This window comes from Indicator indicator, chromosome 28, assembly GCF_027791375.1.
Source record: "Indicator indicator isolate 239-I01 chromosome 28, UM_Iind_1.1, whole genome shotgun sequence".
In the NCBI taxonomy this organism is placed as follows: domain Eukaryota; kingdom Metazoa; phylum Chordata; class Aves; order Piciformes; family Indicatoridae; genus Indicator; species Indicator indicator.
In genome coordinates, this window is record NC_072037.1 from 9,954,618 (window position 1) to 9,976,961 (window position 22,344).

The 22,344-nt window shown below is 53.1% G+C and overlaps 1 protein-coding gene across 1 annotated transcript in view; it reads right to left on the reverse strand.

The window, feature by feature from the left end:
- Positions 1-2,264: 2,264 nt before the first annotated feature.
- Positions 2,265-22,344, reverse strand: part of NOTCH1 (notch receptor 1) — a 44,772-nt gene continuing 24,692 nt past the window's right edge. Inside the window, exons 6-34 of the mRNA XM_054393592.1 lie at positions 22,002-22,235; positions 21,704-21,859; positions 21,416-21,601; positions 20,858-20,971; positions 20,161-20,274; positions 18,783-19,016; positions 18,373-18,483; positions 17,454-17,646; positions 17,066-17,211; positions 16,751-16,864; positions 15,650-15,769; positions 15,178-15,330; positions 14,446-14,674; positions 14,078-14,279; positions 13,776-13,929; positions 13,377-13,561; positions 13,066-13,198; positions 12,493-12,750; positions 12,271-12,383; positions 10,709-11,280; positions 9,319-9,747; positions 8,400-8,548; positions 7,458-7,677; positions 7,018-7,108; positions 6,583-6,748; positions 5,382-5,677; positions 4,537-4,684; positions 4,329-4,426; positions 2,265-3,894 (exon numbers count right to left, since the gene is read on the reverse strand). Coding sequence (XP_054249567.1) covers positions 2,416-3,894; positions 4,329-4,426; positions 4,537-4,684; positions 5,382-5,677; positions 6,583-6,748; positions 7,018-7,108; positions 7,458-7,677; positions 8,400-8,548; positions 9,319-9,747; positions 10,709-11,280; positions 12,271-12,383; positions 12,493-12,750; positions 13,066-13,198; positions 13,377-13,561; positions 13,776-13,929; positions 14,078-14,279; positions 14,446-14,674; positions 15,178-15,330; positions 15,650-15,769; positions 16,751-16,864; positions 17,066-17,211; positions 17,454-17,646; positions 18,373-18,483; positions 18,783-19,016; positions 20,161-20,274; positions 20,858-20,971; positions 21,416-21,601; positions 21,704-21,859; positions 22,002-22,235 — 6,797 coding nt within the window. The 3' untranslated portion in view covers positions 2,265-2,415. The remainder of the gene's footprint in view (positions 3,895-4,328; positions 4,427-4,536; positions 4,685-5,381; positions 5,678-6,582; positions 6,749-7,017; positions 7,109-7,457; positions 7,678-8,399; positions 8,549-9,318; positions 9,748-10,708; positions 11,281-12,270; positions 12,384-12,492; positions 12,751-13,065; positions 13,199-13,376; positions 13,562-13,775; positions 13,930-14,077; positions 14,280-14,445; positions 14,675-15,177; positions 15,331-15,649; positions 15,770-16,750; positions 16,865-17,065; positions 17,212-17,453; positions 17,647-18,372; positions 18,484-18,782; positions 19,017-20,160; positions 20,275-20,857; positions 20,972-21,415; positions 21,602-21,703; positions 21,860-22,001; positions 22,236-22,344) is intronic.

Below are 22,344 nucleotides of genomic sequence, written 5' to 3' on the forward strand. Positions count from 1 at the left end.
AATGTACAGTGAAAAAGGCTTTTCAGTGTTTCCCCTTTCAGATCCTGACCTAATGGCAGAGGCCTGAGGACACCAGAGCATCCACAGCACAGGCAAACAGAGGCAAAGGGCCACCTGGGCAGAGCCCATCCTGGCCAAGAGCCTTGCACAGCTCCTCCTGCCTTGCTCAAACCAGCTGCCTGAACTCCGTGAGAGTTTTGCACAACTTAAGGAGAAAGTTTCATTGTGCAAAGCCCTGCTCTGAGCTTTGACACAGAGGCTAAGACGTGAGGAAAGTGCTGGTGCTTTGTGCCAAGAGGCAACCCAGCAGTACAGCAAGACAGCAGCAAACACCCAGCTACCAACCCAGCAATAACAAAAACACTAAGTTCCAGTTTTAGTAAAATCTAGATGCCCAGAAGCATCATTTATTGCAAATCAGTTAACCAGGAAAACAAAACAAAACAAAACAAAAAATACATCATTTTTGCAAACTACAACTTTGCATGTAGATAGCTTTATTACAGAAGATATCTTTTTTTTTCTTTTTTTCTTTTTTTTGTCTCTTAAACTACAGCTCTAGTTTATAAAACATAGGAAGATTCAACACCACATGATGTTTGTATCACTCAAATTAGGCATGTCACAAGAACAATGGTCTGAAATGTTAACTAAGATGAGTGCTCAGCAAGGCTTTGTGCCTTGAGAAGTAGCTGTTTTATTTGGTGTTCTAAGAAGAAGGAAGGAGGCTAAGAAACCCTTTCCTTAGGTTTTTCTTGATTAACTGCTCTCTAGTTGCCTGTCCCATACACATAATCTAGTCTTAGGGTGTCTGCTTGCCTCTGCACCCGAGTGAGTGATATTCCAACACCTTATAAGGTGATATATTTAGGATATATTTTTAAGACTTGCTCATTTAGATTTTTGAAACAAAATCCACCTTTGTTTTTCTTTTTCTTTTCCTTTAAAAAAAACAACCCACCAACCCAAAACATATTTACAAACATTAAATCTGCCACAGGCTTATACTCTATTTTACATGATACACAGGAAAGAGTGTAACATCAGTATTAAAAAAAAGATGCAGCACTCCAGACTAACAAGAACAAAATGTTAAGGTTTCACAGCACAGACCAGGCTGTGCTGTCCTTCACCCTCCTGTCTGAACCAGTCCAGCATCCCCCTGCTGACACAGACAGTGATAGAACTGCCAGAGGAGCCGGCTGGTGGCAAGCAGGGGGTGGTGGCAGTGTTCTAATGCTTTGTAATCTCACTCAGGCTATCTGCAGTACCAGACACGCCTTCTGTAGAACAGGCAAGCCATCCTTAAAATAAGGATGTGTTTTTTACACATTTATATTGGCATTTATTTCTCAAACAGTTACTCAAACAACACAAAAAACAACAATAACAACAACAAAAAACCAAAACAGTAAAGATATTCAAAGTAAAATTAAGTCTCCTTTGCTGTATAAAACTCCACTGTTATGGGTTTGGTATAAACTCCATAGTTATGGGCTTGCTCTCTTCAAAGTTTGGCAAATACACTTTGTTTTCTGTGGTTATTTTTGGTGGGGGGGAGTATTCATGTTTTGTAGGTTTGTTTTTGTGTTGTTTTTTTTTTTTTTAGCTTACAACCTGTTCTTACAGGTCTGCAATCTTGATTTCTTTTAGCTCATAAACATTATTTAAATATATATATTTTTATATATATATGTATATATATATAAACCCAAGAGAGAACAAAACAATTTCTATTATCAAGGCAAATGTACAACTATATAATACTGAAATTTAAACAAAGATTCGTGACTGGTACCATAAAATGTCCTCTCAGATATAACAGCAAAGGAAACATTTTAAAGTACATTACAAAAATCTATCCATATTCATTCCCCTTCCCCACCCACCCCCCAAGAGTGGTATTTTTAGTCAATTTTTCCTTCCCCTTTTATTTCTCACCTCTCTTTCTAGGTTGAAAGAGGAAAAAAAAATAAATTAATGGCATTTCAGAATCACAAATTGCTGCTTATAGCTTTACATAAACATTTCCTCTCAAATCAAACACAATGAACCCTCCCACACTCCCAAACAAAAGAGAATGTCCTCTAAGAACCTAATTGATCCCTTGAAACACAACTGGTGTCCCACATTGAGTTCTTAACAATAGAACATATAAATAAAAAAGGCAGTGTTTTCATGTCAAATAAAAAGTACATAAATAAATACTAAAAAAAAAAAAACAAAACCAAAAAACCCCAAAAAGGAATTAATTTGTCTTTTAACTTTTTTCTTTTTTTCTTTTTTTCCTTTTTTATAAAAACATATTTAAAAAGGATCCTTTAATAAAAGCATCCAAGGTCCTTTTAGAAAAGATCTCCCCTCTCGAGCTTCTCACTCCCACTGAGCACCAGCGTCTCTCAAACACTGTCTCTTTTACTTGAAGGCTTCAGGGATGTGTCCCATCTGTGACTGCATACTCGTGGGAGGGCTGGAGATGCCCTCAGACCAGTCGGACACATTGGAGTGAGGAGAGGAGCTGGACCATTGGTCCGGTGACTCCGGAGATGGCGTTAGGAAAGGGTGGTCAGGCACCTGGAGCTGGTGGCTGGGGGTGTTGTCCAAGGGGGAGGAATAGCTATGCTGGGAAGGTGGAGTTAGAAACTGTGTGGTGGTCATGGGCTGGGCGAGGGAGGATGGCAGAGACGTGGGCAGCATCTGGGAATCTTGAGGCAGGATGGTGTGGACTGCCATGGTAGTGCTGCTCACCGGCTGCATGTCGGGCTGGCTCAGCTCGGTACCAAGGAAATTCTGGCCCATGTGGCCGCTCCCGTTGGAGCTGGGGTTGTGATGCTGCTGCGGCTGCTGCTGCTGCGGCTGCTGCTGGGGCTGCTGCGGCTGCTGCTGGGGCTGCTGCGGCTGCATGTTTTGCTGCTGGAGCTGTTGCTGCTGCATCTGCTGGAGCTGCTGGCTCTGCATCAGGTGAGGCTGGGAAGCCAGCCGGGTGTTGGGCATGGCCTGGTAGCTCATCATCTGCGACAAGCTGGTGGTGGGCAAGCCGTTGTGCAGGGAAGTCATCATGCCATGCTGGAGGTTTTGCGTCTGCTGATGCGCTCCTGGCTGCATGTTGCCTCTCATGGGGTTGTACTGGTTCTGGACCATGCCGTTCTGCAGCCTGGTCAGCCAGTCACACTGCCCGTTCAGGCTGCCCGCTCCGCCGACAGAGAAACTCATCGGGGCACTGCTCATGGCGGTGCTGGGGCTGGAGACAGGCAGGTGGGAGAGGCGCGGCGGCACCGAATCAAAGGCCATCCTGCTGGAGTTTCCCATGGCCATATCCTGCTTCCCCGCCATGTTTAGGTGATTGATGCTCAGGTGGGCATCGGGCATGCCTGGCAGATGATTCAGAGGCATGGAAGGGGACTGCTGGAAAGGAGAGGTCATCAGCGGAGGAGAAGCAACATCTGACAGGTACCCGTGGGGTGACTCCAGGGAATCCACCGGAGACAGCACACTGGAGTTGTCCAGCAGACATCCTTTGCCATCTTGCGACTTTTTCCTGCGGGCTTTGAGGTCTTTGGCATCCTTGCCATTGCAGCTCAGGCCCTTGGTACTCGGCTTCCTGGCCTTCTTGCCCTGGACGGCCGGTTTCAGGTTGCTGATGTAGCTGTTGGGAGAGCAGAGCGGCGGGGACAGGGTGGGTGCCCCCAGCGGGCCGTTGTGCAGGGGTGGGCTGCGCACCAGGTTGTACTCATCCAGCAGCCTGACGATGTCGTGGTGCATGCGCTCCTGGGCAATGTCCCGTGGAAGCCGGTCCATGTGGTCTGTGATGTCACGGTTGGCAAAATGGTCCAGCAGGACCTTGGCAGTTTCGTAGCTCCCTTCTCTGGCTGCGAGGAACAGTGGAGTCTCCTCCTGGAAAGCCAGCAAAGATGGTTAGGTTTAAGTTCACAGCTTCTCCTGGCTGTCATTACCCTGAGCTCCATGCCCAACACTATGCAGTTGGGTGGCAAGAGGCAGTGATTGCCTCTCCTCTTTGCTGCTGCCTTCTCCCACCCTTGTGAGCCATGTCCTTATACTGATATCAAACCAGCAGCCCTATGAGTGACCCAGAACACACAAGTAGAAAGCCATGCAAATGCTTTATCATAGTGCTCACCAAGCACTGCATGGCCCCATAGGACCTAATCCCACAGTGCTCCTTGAAGCTAATCAAACAGCTTCATGCATGACATCAAACAAATCAACAACTGAGTGCCAAGCAGTGCTGTATTTTAGCCAAAAATTACCCTTTAGCAGACTCCCCAAATGGTTCTTCCCTTGCCTATGTCAGCGCAGAAGACTCCTACCTTATTGTTCTGCATATCCTTGTTGGCACCATTCTTCAGGAGGACTACTGCAGCTTCAACATTATTCACAGCAGCTGCCCAGTGCAGTGCTGACTTGCCTGCAGAGGAACACCATGAAATACAACATGCATTAGTGAGTGGCAAGAGTAACAGAAAGCAGCCTTTTCCTTCCACCTCTGAGGTAGCCTGTTATAGTTGCCTGCAGTACCTAGATCATCCACAGCATTGACATCTGCATGGCAGTTGATGAGATCGTCCAGCATGCCCTCCACAGCCAAGCGAGCAGCCAGGATCAGAGGAGTGGTCCCATCGTGCATTCGGGCGTCGAGATCGGTTGCCCTGTTCCTGATCAGGATCTACCACAACAAAGACAAAAGCATAGGAAACACAAATGTTAGGAGGGGCAGACAGCAGATGCTCCAGGTACCCAGGTCTCAGGACCTGCAACCACCTCTCCAGAGGCTGGTCATAGAATCATAGAAGCTTTTAGGTTGGAAGGGACTTTTCAGATCACGTTCAGCACTGCCAGGTCACCACCAACCACGTCCCTCAGCACTATATCTACAGGGCTTATAAATCTCTCCAGGAATGGAGACTCTACCACTGTCCTGGGCAGCTTGTTTCAGGGCTTGACAACCCTTTCTATGAAGACATTTTTCCTAATACACAACCTAAACCTCCCCAGGTCCAACTTGAGGCCATTTCCTCATCCTATTGCTTGTTACAAGAGACTGACCACCACCTTGCTCCAACCTCCTTTCAGGGAGTTGTAGAGAGTGAGAAGGTCTCCCCTCAGCCTACTTTTCTTCAGGCCAAACAACCTCAGGCCCCCTCCCAGTCCAGGGCTGCACATCCAAGGGCAGCTCTTGAATTGCTGCTTTGCTGTGCCCTGCCCTAAGCTAAGAGGGGCCTTAGTTTTCAAGACTCTCACCCTGCACCTCAGCAGCACAAACTGAAGCCCCTGGGATAAGCTCAGCTATGTCACCGGCTCAGCAGGCAGCACCAGCGCTTTCCCCAGAAAATCCTTAGAGTGGTGGCAAAAGGACCAATCACCTGGAAGACTCCTTGGGCATCGGCAGAGACAGCAGCATGGAGAGGTGTCCTGCCCATGTTGTCCTGGATGTTTGCATCAGCACTGGCTTCCAGCAGGCGCTTGGCAGCGTCGGAGCGTGAGTACCTGGCAGCCAGGTGCAGAGCGGTCTCGCCGGTGCGGTCAGTCTGGTTGTGTAAGCTGGCGCCTTGGTAAATGAAGTCTGAGATGACGGCAGGAGCATCGTCCTCCTCTTCGCTATTGCCGGTCTCCAGCCCTCCTCCGCTGCACGAGGCGATCATCAGTGGGGTGAAGCCATCTGAAAAGCACAGGGGAACTCAGTGGGAAAAGGCTTTCCACCCTCCTGTAATGCAGGAGGCTCAGCGAGATGCTCTGTCTGCCATAGATGTTTATCCTCCTGGGTGCATCAAGCTCGAGTTCCTTACTGGTTCTAAACATCAAACACGAATATCCTTCCTCTGATATGGATCTGAAATTCCTCAGTGGTGTCTCACCACGCACTGCTTTTCCTATTTCATCTGCTGGCTTCCACATGAACATGTGAGGAGCAATTTCTAAGGAAGGTTGCTCAAAGCAAACTTGTGTATGCTACAGACAATTGTATGGACAACAACACAGATGTGGAGGAGACCAAATGTGTGTAATAATTTGAAAGCCTATTAACTAGTAATATAGTTAAAAACCTAAAAAGAAAATTGTGAAATGTGCAGTTTGTTGGGAGGAGAAGAATCTAGGAGTGGCAGAGAGGTAGGATGGATGATTCTTCACTGTGAGGGTGGTAAGACACAAGAACAGGTTGCCCACAGAAGCTGCAGAAGCATTTAAGACCAGGCTGGATGAGGCTTTGGGCAACCTGGTCTAATGGGAGGTGTCCCTACCCATGGCAGGGGGGTTGCAATTAGATGATCTTTAGGGTCCCTTCCAACTCAAGCCATTCTATGATTTCATAGGTACTTCTTCTGTAATTCTCTGATTTCCAGCTCAGAGATTGTGCACAGAAAAGATCTCATGGAAGGCAGAATGGGACAGGGTCTGTCTCTAAATCACACACAACAGCAAGCACACAGTGCAGAATGGCTCCACGCTAGAAACAGAGCCAGGCAGGGCTGGCTCTGCCGGTCTGGAGCTGTTCATCTGCAAGGGGTAAGGAAGGGTTTTAGTTTAACTGACAAGCAGCCCAGAAGTCAAAGGAGTCCAGCTTACCAGGGCCTCTGACGTTGACATCCATGCAGTCTGCATCAATTTCCCCCTGTGGTGGAGTAGGGGCCATGGAGGATATGCGCAGGTCAGCAGCATCCAGGTGCTGCTGGGTCCACTGCCTGTGATCTGTCTGATCGTCTGTGTCCGGCAGCATTGCCTGCTCCTCGAACTGAGGAACAAGAGGGAGATGAGCACTGAGCAAAGCACCCAGGTCAGGCTGGGAGGAGGGGGCTGAGCTCCAGCCTGGGAAGCTTGACAGGTCTCAAAGGTGCATTTATCACAGGCAGGTTTGCAGAGGAGCCATAGGCAGCAATGTGAGCTGGGCCCGAGGGTCCCTCTGCTCTGCTGCGTTCTGCAGTACTATGCTCCTTCTTCATAAAACCGGGCAAGTGACTGGCTACAGAGCAGCACAGGAAGGGAATGTGGCAGTGAGCTTACCCTGAACTTCTTGGTGTCCAGGGTCTCCTCATCGCCCCACTCATTTTGGTTGTCGTCCATCAGCGTGCCATCCGAAGGATTTTTGAGGGGTCTTTGAAAACAAAACCATGCAACAAATTAGCTCCTCTGCAGGAACTAGTCCATGATGGACGATGTTTATCTACATGCACAAAGAAGAATCAACAAGGCAATATCCAGGAGGCTCCCCCTAGAGCTACCTTTCATATTTTGACCAAGTGCAAATGGACCACAAAGCATTTAAAAACCTCCTCCAGATGGGAACAGTTTTCCCCATGCAGAACTTTAAGAAACCTGATTTTTCTCCTCCCCACTACACCAACATGATGCACTAGAGAACAAAATTCAGGTGGCTCCTTTCCAGAGAGCCCCAAGCAGCCCTGCTGCACTGTGTTTAATGGGTTAGCAAGCAAATTACTCACTTCAGTCCAACAGAATCCTCCCCAAGTGGTTCTCGTCGCTTCTTCTTGCTCGACTCTGTCACTTTGAAGCCTTCTGGGAACCAAAGCTGCCCATGCTCCCTGCGCCGCTTCCGAGACACCAGCACTCCCACTCCAATGAAGGCAAGCAAGACCAGCACAGCCACCCCCACCACGTACATAGGATACAGCTGGGAGTTCTTTGTGGGCTCAGCTGTTTCACCTACAAAACAGCAGGGCACAGAGAGATGCTGAAACATGAAGCTGCATAGCAAACCAGTGGCAGAGTGGAAATGAAGGAAAATTAGTTAATAGAGGTTCCTAAGTCTGATCTAAGTCAGTTCACCACACCACACCACACTCCCCCCACTTCCCCCCACCCCCCCAAAAAAAAGAAAAAATAAGGTCATTTTATACGCTATTAATCAGAATTGCAAAGTATCGGCAAATTCTCGGCTGCACAAGCCAGGCTGCATCAGGAGACAGCTTCACTTTTTTCTCCTTTAAGGAAAAGGATTAGCAAACTTCAAATCATTGCGCTTGCATTGAGCTGTTAAGACAAAAGGATTTAGGGGGGATTTTCAAGATACAAACTTCAACTCCTTGCATGTCTCTGATTGATTGGAGCTGGTTGGGTTTGCTTTTTCTTTTCTGCCTTTTTTTTTATTATTAACTTTTATAGTGATAATGATTTTGAAATAAACCTGAAATAAGCAAAAAAAAAAGAACCCAAACAAACCCAAACAAAACCTGGTTTTGCCAATTGTTTTAAGAGCTGACTGAAAAATAAAGATGCAAGGTTATCAAACCCAGGCTGTGCTCAAACACTGACATGGATAAGGCTGGGAAGTTTTGGCTGTTTCTCCTTCCCAGCTGACCATAGAATCATAGAATCATCAGGGTTGGAAGGAACCTCAAGGATCATCTAGTTCCAGCCATACTTACTTTTAACAGCTTCTATTTTGTAGGGTATGTTCAGGTTGCCAAGAGAGGCCAAGGCACCCAGGAAGGCTGCCACATCAGTTGCACTCTGGAAGCACTGGGAAGAAGACTGGATGCACTGGCGGTTATCGATCTCCAGGTAGACAATGGACCTATGTGAGAGAGGATTCAGTGAGGAACATGAAGCAATGACCACACTGTGAAGGCAGATGAGCCCCAACTCCCTTCTCCCCTCAACGGGAACCAGAAGGTGGGAACCCAACTCCCTGCTTTCCTGTCGCCCAAGCCCTGTGGCTCACACTCATGGTCTGTTAGATTTGCCTCAATGAATACTGTGAAATCTACCTCCTCGTCTACACGAATGGAAGGGAGCCTCTGCTTCACAGCATTGTACAATCACTCAGATGCTACAGTGTCTTAAATAATGCTGTTTGGGAGCCTTCAGTTTCATATCAGTTTTGCTTCTCTAACTCCTTTCCTTTCAGTGGCTTTTGATTGAGCCCACAGAGAGGGGGAAGGTTAGATCTATATGTTTATTCCAAAGATCTCCAAACACAGTTTGCTGTAATTGAGTTTTACAACAAAGCTGTAGAAAGCATTTCCCAGGGAGAAACTGAGGCTTAACTTAATGACTTCCTGAAGTCAGACAGTCGGCCAGGCCAGCCTCTGCTTCCAGGTCCCACCCAGCCCAGCCCCAGCTCCCAACAATACACAGGACTCCTTCAATGGTGAGAGTTGGTGCAGCATTGTGTCCGGGATTCCTGAGCAACCACTCGCTCTTCCCGCGTGAGAGCAGAGTCCGGTTTCTATTCACACAGAAAGCACCATCCAAATACAATCATCTGGCCTACATCCTTCCCATTGCAGCAACACACAACCCAAACCCTGCTCATTGAGAAAGGAACCCACTGGTCCCCCTTACCCTCTGATGTCCATCTGATCAAGTTCTCTCTTCTGCCTTCTGCCAGCCCTGGAGTAGAGGCTGCTCTTCACTTTGTTGATGACAGCACTAGACATATCTGACCAGTCCTCTGTTGACCTCTTGATGTAATGCTTTTTCAGCTCCTCCTCATTGCCATAGTAAGGGAAGATCATATACTCTCCCTTGGGGTTCTTCTTGAAGACCACGTTGGTGTGCAGCACGCGGCTCAGCTCCCGCAGGAAGTTGAAGGAGTTGTTCTTCAGGTTCTCAGGAGTGATCAGGACCACCACCACCAGTGTGCCATCTGCAAGCTTCTCTGGCATGTTGTTTGCACAATCCAGACCATCCCACTCACACTCAAAGTTATTGCAGCCCTGGTCACAGTGACCATCTGAGAAGTGATCTTTGCAGTACTGATCATAGAGAGGGCTGGGCAGGAGAAAAAGAAAGGCAGAAAAATGAATTAGACCAAGCACTGCACATATTGCCTGGCTGCTGGGAAAATCGGTGGTGGCCCACAAGGACCTCTCTTTTGTGTAAATACTCTTCATTCTGATGGACACTCATCCACTTTACATGGAAGGCCACTGTTTGATGCAGTGCTGTGAAGCATTCAGCACTAGGGGTGAAAGCAGCTGTTGCAATTTAGATGCCAGAAAATGGGACAAAATTACTGTGACTCAGACACAGGGACAAAGAACAATTACTCAGACCAGAGTTTCTCCAGGAATCTGGGATTAAGCTCCTGCTGTTGCCAAAGACAATGTTTGGTAAATGTCTGGATGTTAACATCATTATGATGTTTTCTGGCTGCTCTTCCAGCTGGGGTCTCCCTCCGCTGAAACTCACTGTGTTACTACTCTGAGTGGGAGAATTCACTTCTATGGTGTGATATGGGGAAGCCATCTGCAATGAGCCAGACCCAGAGAGCTTCCAAGTGTGTGTAAACTCAGTAAGACCTCAGGGAAGTGTGGTTGCTTGAGTTGCAGCCCCACAGGCAGCGGAACAGAATGTAGGGAGTGAACAACAGGTCTGTACTTAGGAGCTTCATGAGATGAAACCAGAACATGCCCCTAGATGACCAGCACAGAGGTCACAGAATCACATATGGGTAGGGGTTGGAAGCGATCTCTGAAGATCATTAGGTCCAACCCCTCTGCCAGAGCAGGACCACCTAAAGTAGACCACACAGGAACACATCCACCTAAAGCAGGCCTTGAAAGCCTCCAGAGATGGAGACTCCACCACCTCTCTGGGCAGCCTTTTTTAGTGCTCTGCCACCCTCAAAGTAAAGAAGCTCCTCCTCATGTTTAGATGAAACTTTCTATGTTCAAGTTTACACCCAAGGTCCTTGCTTTAAAACAAGAAGGTCACTGAGCAAGTCACTTACTTGCATTGCCCTTCATACTTCTGGCAGTCAAAGCCATCGTAGAGGCAGCCAGCGTTGTTGCACTGGGAGTCACACTTGCCATCGTTGAAGTACTTCCAGCACTGCAGAGACTGGGAGCAGTTCTTCCAGGGGTCGTTGAAGTTGAGGGAGCAGTCGCCCCCATCCCAGCCACAGGCGTGGTTGTTGCATTTCCCATCGCAGATCTTGTTGCCGGCGTACCCCGTGCACACAGCTATCTCACACTTCTCCTCAATTTTGGGTGGGATGATGTCCTGCCCGATCCCACCTTGGAAATCAAAGTCGAGGATATGGCAGTTGAGGCCGTTGAAGTTGGCCGGACAGTTGCAGCGGTAGTAGGGAGAGGCATCGCTGAAGAACTCGCAGGTGCCCCCATTGTAGCAGGGGTTGGAGGTACAGGGGCTGCTGGCTGGGTACTGGCACTCAGGACCCGTGAAGGCTGGCGTGCACATGCACTTGGAGCTCTTGTGGATGGAGATGCAGGTGCCACCATTCAGGCAGTGCAGGTTCCCACAGGTGCGGGAGTCGTTCTCACAAGTGGCACCCACGAATCCCTGGGGAGGTGACAGCAAGGAGGGAATCAGAACCAGCAACGCTTTGCTAAGAGCAGCCTAACACATGTAGGTGTTCTGGGAAACTCAGCACAGCTCTGGTGTGTCCTCTGAAACTAGTGATGGGCAAGAATAATCTAGATGTAAACCCTCAGAGAGTGTCCCTCTCAAAATGAAGGCAGCTCTTCTCCACAGCTGCTGGCTTCACCTTTATGTGGTGCAAATAATGGTCAGCCAGGCAAGTCTGTCCTGCAGAGCTCTGCATCCAACACGTAGAGCTGAGCCATCTCCTTCTCCCTGATCCTAACCCAGTCTTACAGAATCACAGACTCCCAGCATGGTGAAATTTGGAAGGGACCTCTGATCACCCATTCCAACCTTCCTGCTAAAGCAGGTTGCCCAGGATCACAATGTCCAAGTGGGTTTGGAATGTCTCCAGAGGAGACCTCTCTGGGCAGCCTACTCCAGGGCTCCAGCACCCTCATAGGAAAGAAGTTTTTTCTCATCTTCAGATGAAACTTCCTGTGTTCCTTGTCCTACTAGAATAGGTGGGGCTTTGACCAACCTGGACTAGCAGGAGATGTCCCTGCTCATGGCAGAGGGGTTTGAACTAGATGATCTTTAAGGACCCTTCCAACCCAAACCACTCAACAGCTGTTCTATGATTGTAGTATCACTGGGCACCACTAAAAAGAGTCTGGCCCCAGCTTCTTGTCCCCTGTCCTTTAAATATTGATGAGCATTGAGAAGATCCCCTCTCAGTCTTTTCTTCTCCAGTCTGAACAGCCCCTTGCCAGTGAGGAGGGTCTGCCTATACAGATGTATCTCCATCCAGTGAGCACCCACAGCAAAGCATCTTCCCCTCCACGCTTACCCCTGGCTATCCCAGCTGGAGCAGCCTCAGGGGCTAAACTGTCCCCTTGAGTGTCCTTCTCTGCAAGGGACTGACTTGCAGGTCCCATGCAACATCCTGTGCTGAGAGCTGGTACCTACCGGGGGGCACTTGCAGATGAAGCCACGGCCAGTGTTGCTGGCGACGGCGCAGGTTCCCCCGTTCCTGCAGGGTTTGCCTTTGCAGCCGTCCACCACGGTGTCACAGCGCCGGCCTGCCAAGGGAGAGGAGGGCATGAGGGGCAGAGGAAGGTGTGTGAGGTGCTGGGGAAGGCTGAAGGCTGCAGGGCTGAGCACTGGGGGGGAGGAGGGCGCGGTGCTCACCTGCATAGCCAGGCCGGCACTCGCATCGGTAGTCGTTGACCCGCTGCACGCAGTTCTGGGTGCCGCGGGCGTCGCAGGGGTTGGACAGGCACTCGTTGACGTCTCCCTCGCAGCGCTCCCCTACAAAGCCAGGGGGGCAGATGCAGCTGTAGCCACCTACCCGATCCGTGCACTTGCCATTGTTAAAGCACTTGGGCCCCAGGGTGACGGGATCAAAGAAAGGGCTGCAGTCATCCACATTGATCTCACAGTGCACCCCTAGAGAAATGGGGGAACAACCCACACAGCTCATCAAACAGTATCAGGGGGCCTGGTGGTCCCTCGCGTGAGCCCTCCCTGAGAAGGGGCTGAGCCTGCCCAGCTCAATGGCAGCCTGAGCCGCCGCTCTGGCAGGGGGCATGCAGCACCATGCAGCTCTTGGCCAGGCTTACCTGGCCTTGATGGCTAAGCTCATGAGCAAACACAACCCTCTACCTCTGCATTTGCTTCTGCTAGCTCGAGGAGCTAATGAGCAGATATCTGAGGATATCAGTGCTCAGCCCACTAATGCCCCAGCCTGGGGAATTAATTTACCTTGAGTTCCTCTGGGGCAGGAGCATTTGTAGGTATTGATGAGATCGATGCAGGTTCCTCCATTCTGGCATGGGTGGGACAAGCACTCATTGATCTCCTCTGAGCAGTTAACTCCATGATAACCAGCCACACACTGTAAGGAGGGAAGAAGGAAACTATTAGGGAGGTTCACTCAATTCTCACAAGGCTGCAGAGCTTAAGCTCAGTAAAGGGGCACCAAGCCAGTCTGAAGCTGGGGCATCTCCATGCACAGCAGAAAGGCAGTTACTGGCATTTTCACTCTGTGCATCTCTGCCCCCCACAGCACTCACCTCACAGGAGTAGCCTCCTAGGTAGTCTGTGCAGGTGGCTCCATTCTGGCAGGGATTGGGGGAACACTCATCCACCTGCTCCTCACAGTAGCTGCCAGTGTAGCCGGCCTGGCAGCGGCAGAAGTGAGTGTTGCCAGTGTCTACACAGAGCCCTGAATTTCTGCAGAGATGTGCCACATCGATGCCTGTCAGGGAGAGCAGAGTAAGATATAGGGACCTGGATGACATCCATGCCATCACACATCCCACTGAGGACCACAGCCCTGGAACTGCACATTTCAGCAATCCTTGAGGTCACTCTGGTTGTGCCAAAGACCACCCCACAAGAGCCTATCACACCACAGAGCCATTGGGAGCCCTCCCTGGCCCTGTGAGGCCTTACACATGGCAGGGACTGACCTTGCTGCTTAGCAGCCACCTCACAGGAGACGCTGGGGACGTCGCAGTAGAGCCCTGTCCAGCCGCTGTTGCACTCGCAGCGGTACAGGTTGTTGGTCTGCCAGCACTTGCCTCCGTTTTTGCAAGGAGAGGAGTCACACCAGCGCACCAGGTTCTGGGGGGAGCAGAGCAAGAGATGGGGGTCATGACCCGGCAGGGCTTCTACAGGAGTGGAGGCTGCAATGATCCCCCCTGAAATCCACACCGCCAGCACACACAGATGGACACTGGGGTCAGTGGCTGACAACCCAAGGCTGCTCTACCTGGCAGTTGAGCCCAGTGTATCCTTGGGGACAAGTGCACTTGTAGGTCCCGTAGCTGTCCTGACATGTGCCTCCATTCAGGCATGGCTTGGAGTCACACTCATTAATGTCATGCTCGCAGTAGCTGCCTGTGAAACCAGTTGGACAGATGCAGGTGAAGGTGTTGATGCCATCCACACAGGTCCCACCGTTGAAGCAGGAGCTAGGAACACAAACATCACATTCCAGTGAGTCACCGCTGGTCAGACTCCACACCAAAGTCCCCCCTGCCAAACCAGCCCAGGGCTATGGGGCAGCGCAGGGACCTCAGCCCCTTGCTCCAACCCAACAAAGGCTGTGCCCACAGCAGGAGCCATGCCAGGCTGTACCTCTCTGTGCAGTCAGGTGTGTTGTTCTCGCAGTGGATGCCACTGAAGCCAGAGGGACAAGTGCAGGTGTAGCTGTTGACGCAGTCGGTGCAGTTGGCACCATTCTTGCAGGGGTTGCTGGCACACTCGTTGATGTCCTCCTCACACTTGGGCCCACGGAAACCAGCCAGGCACTCGCAGAAGAATGTGCCAATGCCATCAGAGCAGGAGCCACCATTGTGGCATGGATCTGGAGAGGAGGGACATAGAATAGAATCATAGAATCGTTTTGGTGGGAAAAGACCTTTAAGATCATCAAGCCCAGCCATGATACGTGTGTGAAAACGCAATGGGGCCAGTCCTAGTGCAGCAGCCCTGCCTGGGAGCTGCCCCACAGCACTATTCCCGAGGGATGCGACAGAGCCCACAGACCAGGCAGAGGCCAGGCCAACTCCACCAAGTGACTGGGAACAAGGAGGGCATATAGAATACACTTGCTCACTGCCTGCACATCACTCTCCCTGACTCCAGCTCCTTCCTGCCAGCTCCCATCTGACCTTGGACTGATGCAGCTCAACTGGGACATGCTTGAGGTGGCCCAAAAGCCCAAGCAGGGCTTGCAGCATGGCCCAGACTGAAGCAGAAGCTGAGGCCTGCCCATGGGGAGAAGGATCCCAGCCCCAGGACTGGCAAGAGAAGCCGAGAGCTCAGGACCAGGCAGAGCATGGTTTGCAGAGCAGCCTCTGCACTTACTGGGCTTGCAGTCGTCGATGTCGGTGTCGCAGTTGCGGCCGCTGAAGCCGGTGCGGCAGGCGCAGCGGTAGCTGCCATTGGTGTTCTGGCAGGTGGCTCCGTTGCGGCAGGGACTCTTCACACACTCATTGATGTCGATCTCGCAGGTCTGACCTGGGAGACAGAGACCACGTGAGCTGGAGGTGCCAGGGAGAGCTCCAGGAATGATGATGATGTCATGGCCACTGCTCGCCCCCGGGCAGGAGCCGTGGTAGCAAATTGCCCTCGCCCAGGGGTGCAGGTGACGGCAGTGTCCTCTCCACCCAGCTGAGCCATGGGGCAGGTTAGGACCCTCCCTGCAGCTGGGCATCATGGAGATGGGCAGCCACCTGCCCACTGCTCCCTGGCCATGCTCCCTCCCCTCCATCTTCCAATCCCTAAGCAGCCAAGGAGATCAGGGTGTGCTGAACCCCAAGATAGGCCATGCCCCTACCTTGCCAGCCAGGAGGGCAGCTGCAGGAGAAGCTCTCATAGTCTTCTGACTCCTGGCACTCACCACCGTTCTTGCAGGGGCCACCAGCACAGGGGGCCAGCACATCCTCACAGGTGGCTCCTGCACAGACACAAGCACCCACTGATACTCTCTCCAAAACAACAGGTCACCCAAGACCCCACTACTCCTGTTCCCAGCCCTGGGGCAGGCTCTGATCTTCTCCACCACCCTGGGGCAGCCCCGCTGGGGCTGTCTCCTCTGTCCCTGGTCCTCTGTGACCCCAGGCCCTCCCACAAATCCTTTAGACTCTGGCAATCTGGGCTGCATTAAAGCTCTGCACACTTCCTTTGGCAGGGAAGTGCTGTTCAGGCTGTCCTTCCCCCCTTACACTCCCCCCTGCCCCTCTCAGCCGCTTTTCCTGTTTACATCCAGCTGAGGGACACGTTCCCTCCAAACTCTTATCTTCCCTGTCAGCCAGTATCTCCTCAACTGGCCTTTGCTATTTTCCAGAGCCTTCCCCTCCCTGCCTGCCCCGTTCCCTGTCCCCCTCCAGGGGTTTCTATGGCCACTGCCTAGGGCAGGAAACGGCTCATGGCTTCCTGCAATTGTGCACAGACTGCTGCTCTGTGCGAGCGGAAGCTGGAGGCCAGCAAACAGGAATTGGCTCAGCAGAATCCTCCAGCCCCTCGGCCTCAACTTGCTTTTTCCAGCACAGGCATCACTGCAGGAGAACAGAGCTACCAGCAGTGCTGACCCCCCAGGGTGGTGGGGTGTGAGTGAGGGGTGGCTGCCCAGTACTGCTGCCACGGGTGCAACCTGTGGCCAAGTCACCGCCTTGGTGCCTTTCAGGAGGAGGAGGAGGAGGAGAAGGAGGATGGAGGAAGCTCTGACTAGTTTCTCAAAGCTCCTCTACATTTCCTCCAGCTGTACCAAGGCACAGGGAGGTGGAGCTATGGCCACGACCAGCCCCATGGCAGGGCGAGGGAAGCCTCTGTGCTTGGTGCTGGCTTGTGCATTTAGAGGGAGCCATTTGGTGTCACAGGTGAAGCAGCAGCTCCACAGAGCCCTGGCAAGGACCTGGGCATGGAGGGCTCTCCTTACCTGTGTAGGGCAGGAGGCAGTTGCAGGTGTAGCCAGCAACATCATCGATGCAGGTGCCCTGGTTCAGGCAGGGGTTGGAAGCACATTCATTGATATTGGTCTGGCAGTTGGGTCCTAGATAAACATCAAAAAGAGGCTGTGATGGAGGTGTGCTGGTGGGAGGGGGTTGAAGCTATGGTGGAGATGTGGTGACAATAGCAATGTCCCACCCATCACCCTGAAAGAGCCTCCCACTCTCAGTTCCAGCTATAGGCACCCAAAGTCAGCCCACTCACAGCTCCCACCAAGGCCCCAGAACAGTGGCTGCACCCTTACCACTGAAGCCTTCCCTGCAGGTGCAGATGTAGCCACTGGTCATGTCCTTGCAGGTGCCACCGTTCATGCAGGGATTGGATTCACACTCATTGTTATTAATGTCACAGTTTGTCCCACTCCAGCCTGGGTCACAGTCACACCTGTAGCTTTGGGGAAAAATTGGGGCATGAAGCACAGGATCTGGCCCAGCTTGGCCCTGTTGGCTACACCAGTCACCATTTACTCAGCAAAGCCCAGCTCCTAATTGTGTCCCTGCAGGGAAACCTCCCCCCAGCACTTTGTGCAGGGCATGGATAAGCACTGGAACAGGGGGGACCTCTCCCCACCCTGCCTTCAACTCTATGGGATCCCCCTTTGGTTCCAGCAGCCCCCACACCCTCCAGCCTACCCATTCAGCCCGTCGTGGCATTTTCCATGGATGCAGGGGTTGCTGTTGCACTCATTCACTTCAGACAGGCACTTGGGATCATGGAAGCCTTCAGGGCAGAGGCAGGTGAAGCCGTTGATGCCATCCTTGCAGGTGCCCCCATTGTGGCAGGGATTGCTGGCACACTCATCGATGTTGATGTTGCACATGCGCCCTAGGGAAGGGGAGGGTGAGGAAATGTTATCCCATAGGTTGCACAGCATGGTGGGTACCCACTGGGCAGGTCCCCCTCCAGCCACCCAGGAAATGGCTTCTGGAGGCTCTAATCTCTGGGAACATGTGTGCCAGCCATGTCGGAGAGGGCTGCTCCCCAGGCAGGGAGGCTTCACACCCCTGCATCGCTTGCCTGGCTTAATTAAAGGTGACTGGAAAGAGGCTGTGCCCTGGGCTCATTTGGTCCAGGAGGGAATAAGGAAGGGAGCCGATTTCAGCCTGTAACCCTACCTGCTGCAGCCGACAAAGCCAGGCTTTATTGCGGCTCCCGGTGGGCAGGAGGACAAGGGGCCACAGGAGCGGGGAGAGGCGGGGGCTGCTCCCATCAAAGCCCTCCGCCATTTCCAGCAGCCATCAAACAAACCAGTTGGACAAGGCAAGCAACCTGATACCCATGGGAGTGGGCGCAGCAGGAGTTGAATTCACAGCACCAGACACCTCTTTGATTTCGGCCTGAGCCGAGGTCACCCTCCTGAACAAGCAGGAGCAGTGGAGGGTGAAAAACCTCTGGCAAGTGGGACGGCAGCACCTTCCCTCACCCTGGCTGCATGAGGCACAATCCCTGCACTGCTGCAGGCACAGGGGACGTCCCAGGGCTACTCAGAGCAAGGCTGGATCTGGACCAGGTCCCCAGGCTGTGAAGGTGGCCACTGTGCCCTGCTCTCACCTGTGTACCCCGGCTCGCAGGTGCACTCATAGCCATTGATCTTGTCAATGCACTTGCCATAGTCGCAGGGGCTGCTGGCACAGTCATCCAGGTTGATCTCACAGTTGGGCCCTGAGGAGGAGATTGGTGCCATTAGGGGGTCCCCAGCCTTGCTGACAAGGCAAAACAAAGCCTGACAGCACTGATCACTGCCACTGCTCCACACCTCCGCCAGAAGCAGCTCCCCGGCCCCTGCTGGAGCCAGGCACCAAACCGGGAGAACTCGCCCACACCAAGGATGCCCCAGGCCAGCCCTGGCACCGGGGAGGCTGCTGGTGGAAGCCCAGGGCCAACCCACCCAGGGATGGGACCAGGGTGCCACGCAGCATAGCCAACCTGTGTGGAGCCCTTGGGAGCTCCCTCCTGCTCACCCGTGGTCCCTTTGAGGCAGAGGCAGTTGTAGGCATTGTTCCTGTCCTGGCAGGTCCCCCCATTTTTGCAGGGCTGGCTCTGGCACTCGTTGATGTTGATGTCACAGCGGTGGCCTGTGTAGCCAGGCTGACAGAGGCAGGTGAAGGAAGCAATGCTGTCCTTGCAGGTCCCATAGTGGCATGGGTCGGGGTCACACTCATCAATGTCAATTTCACAGTGAGCACCTGAGAAACCTGCCAGCAGAGAGAGGGACACAGGGTCAGCTTTGGGAACATGGAATCAGGATGGGGGATATGGGGTGAGGATGGGGGACGCGGAGTCAGGATTGGGGATTCAGGATCAGGATGGGGGACATGGAGTGAGTATGGAGGGTGCAGATCCAAGGATTGTGGATGTGAGATCAGGATGGGGAACCCCACCCCGGCCAGGTGTGAGACAGTACACCAGGGTGGCTTGACCTGTCCACCTGCCCTGCTGCAAGCCCTGAGACCGCCAGGAGCAGGGTGCAGGCAGGGGAGCACCCTGGTATGCCGGCGGTGGGGCTGGTCAGACCCTGGCTTGCAGGCTTTGTCCCAGGGCGCACAATGACCTGCATTAAGCTGCCTCAGCTCAGGAGCGGGGCCCCGCGCTCGCCCGCAGCTTGTCCTGGAGTGTGTGTGGGGGGGGTTGGGTGGAGGGGGGGTGGCCACAGGCACCCCTGAATAATAACCCCCCCTCGGCAGATCCTATTCTCCTGGCCCGCTCCCTCCCCACAGAGTTTGGGGGTGGAGAAGTGAGGACAAAGTACAGCTTTGACTAGACCCCGCCAAGCCCACATAGCAGCTTTTCATCGGGGCTTGGCATTAGCAAGACACTAATTAGAGGCCATTGAGCTGGAAGATTTCTGGCGGGAGCTGCTCCACAAAAGAGCCACTGTTTGCCATCGGGGCTCAAGTCATCATTTTGTGCAACCGCTCCTTGGGTTTCGCTCGGCGAGCCCCCGCAGCCCTGCACCTTGCGGCCCCATAGAGGCAGCTTTATTCCTTCCTTCCTGCCTTCCCCCATCGCTGCCGCCTGCCGCCGAGGCGGGAGCACGGCGGGACGGCTGCTGCGGGGCCACACCTAACGAGCGCTGGGCTCCCAGCGCCCGGCTCTGAAGCCGGCGAGCAGCAGGGCTCGATTCGCTCCACCGATACCTCGGAAAGAGACAGTACTGCCCTATGGGAGTCACAGCAGCAGCGACTAATCCCACTGCTGGGGGTTCAAGGACAGCCTCCATGGCAGGTGGGCACTTAATAGTATTCAGCAACTTTGTGGCTTTATGGCACACCACAAGGCAAAAGCTGGCTTGTTCCTGCCTGGCAGGGCAGGAGTCCCAAAACCCCCAGGAGCCCTCACCTTCAGTGCACTCGCAGCTGTAGGTGTTGGGGCCATCCACGCACTTGGCTCCATTCTTGCAGGGGGTGCTGGCGCACTCATCGATGTCAAATTGGCACAGGTGCCCGTTGAAGCCTGGAAGGGAGGGAGAAGACATGTCCCTGCATCCCGGCCAGACCCAACAGCCTCCCCCTGCCACTTGGGCAGCTCCCGACAGGCCCCCCACGTCCCGGCCGGGGCGCCGGGTTTCCATGGGGATGGCTGCTGGGGGCCCTGAATGTGGGGCTGCGACCTGCCATTGAGAGCATCTTATTTACATCTCTAGAGGAGCAAAGTCTCTGAACTTCAAAACCTCCTTTCACAGATTAACCGTCTCCCAGTTCTCCGCTCCACCCCGTGACTTTGACACCGTATTCAAAGCCGCTGGTGCAGCCCCCCCCAGCCCCCAGCCCTCCTTCCCAAAGAGAGGCCTTTTCAAGTGCAAAGCTGTGGGGTTTAATCCTCCTTCCCGTCTCCCATGGGCTGGACCCTGAGCAGCATTGCCTGAGCAGGGCTCAGCCCCGCGCTGCATTGGGGAACCTCCCACCCAAAGCACTGAGAGGTGCTCAGTCCCCTTGCTCCAAACTTTCATGAGCCCACTTCAGCTCCTTCTTGGCTGACGCTGGGATCCATCATGGCTTTGTGTGCACCACAATGCAGTGGGATGGACGCCACATACCAGTGGGACACTCGCAGTGGAACTCATTGATCTTGTCCAGGCAGTTGCCGTTGTGCAGGCAGGGGCTGCTGGCACACTCATCCGTGTTGATCTCACAGTAAACTCCTTCATAACCTACAGAGAGACCCAGGGGACCATCAGCACCATGGCCTGGGACTGGCACAACGCATGGGATGGGCAGCTTATACCAGAGCACGTCTGGTCCCCTCATCTTTACAAATGCAGCTCAGGAGCTGTACTACAGGTGGTGGGATCTGATGCACAAGCTGCCCCATGGTTGTCTACTCCCAATCCCTCTGCCCTTGGCTTGACTCAAGCCAACAAGGTCAACAAGAGGAGTCCAGTGCAGAGCTGATGATGCCCAACTCTCAACTCTTGGTCCCACACCACTACAGGAGTCCATGTAATCCTCACCAAGCTCATTTTTCTCAGTGCTGTCCCCAGGCTCTCGTGGGTCCACACCCAAACCAACACCAAGCTGAAGCTCAGGAGCCCCCAGAGCCCTCCCACCACCCAAACCCAACAGCAGGGCAGGTGTCTGCAGGGCTGCCCACCCACCAGGCATGCAGATGCACTGGAACTCCCCGATCTGGTCCAGACAGGTGGCGTCGTTCTGGCAGGGGTTGGAGAGGCACTCGTTGACATCGATCTCACAGCGAGGACCTGAGTAGCCCTGCAAGCACTGGCACTGGAAGGACCCCTGGGTGTTGATGCATTTCCCTGCATGCTCACAAGGGTTGGCTCCTGCAAGACACAAGTGTGGCTCAAAGGACATGCTCCCAGTTGCACTGGTGCTTTCCCCAGCTACTCCTCTGCCACTCGTGCAAGGTCAGCCCCAGTGCTCACCCAGCGAGCATTCATCCACGTCCTGGTTGCAGGCTGGCCCCATGTACCCTGAGGGACATGTGCAGATGGCTTTGCCATTGACAGGGTTGGTGTCACAGTTGGAGCCCTCGTTGCAGGGGTTGCTGATGCAGGCATCATCGAGGTGGCACAGCAAACCTGGGCAGCAAAAGACAAGTGCATGTCAAGGGTGCTGGGCACACAAGTCATCACACACCAAGACCTCAGCTAGGAGCCAGGGGACATGTGGGGAGCTGTCGCCCTGCACTGCAAGCAGGGATAAGATGGCAAGAGAGCTCACCTGTGCGGCCATGAGGACACTCGCAGTAGAAGGAGGCCACCCGGTCATGGCATGTGGCCCCGTGGAAGCAGGCAGCCATGGCACAGTCATCAATGTTCTCACTGCAGTCCTCGCCCGTCCAGCCATTGACACAGACACAGTTGTAGCCACCATGGTTGTTGTGGCAGGTGCCTCCATTTTGGCAGGCATTGGGCATCAGCTGGCACTCATCCACATCCTCAGTGCAGTACTGACCTGCAAGAGGACAGGGCACCTGCATGAGGCTGGTGCTGCCCAGCTCCCACAGGCTCCATTAGCATCACTGTGAAGCAGGAGAGCTCTTCCCACCTGGTCCTCAGCATCC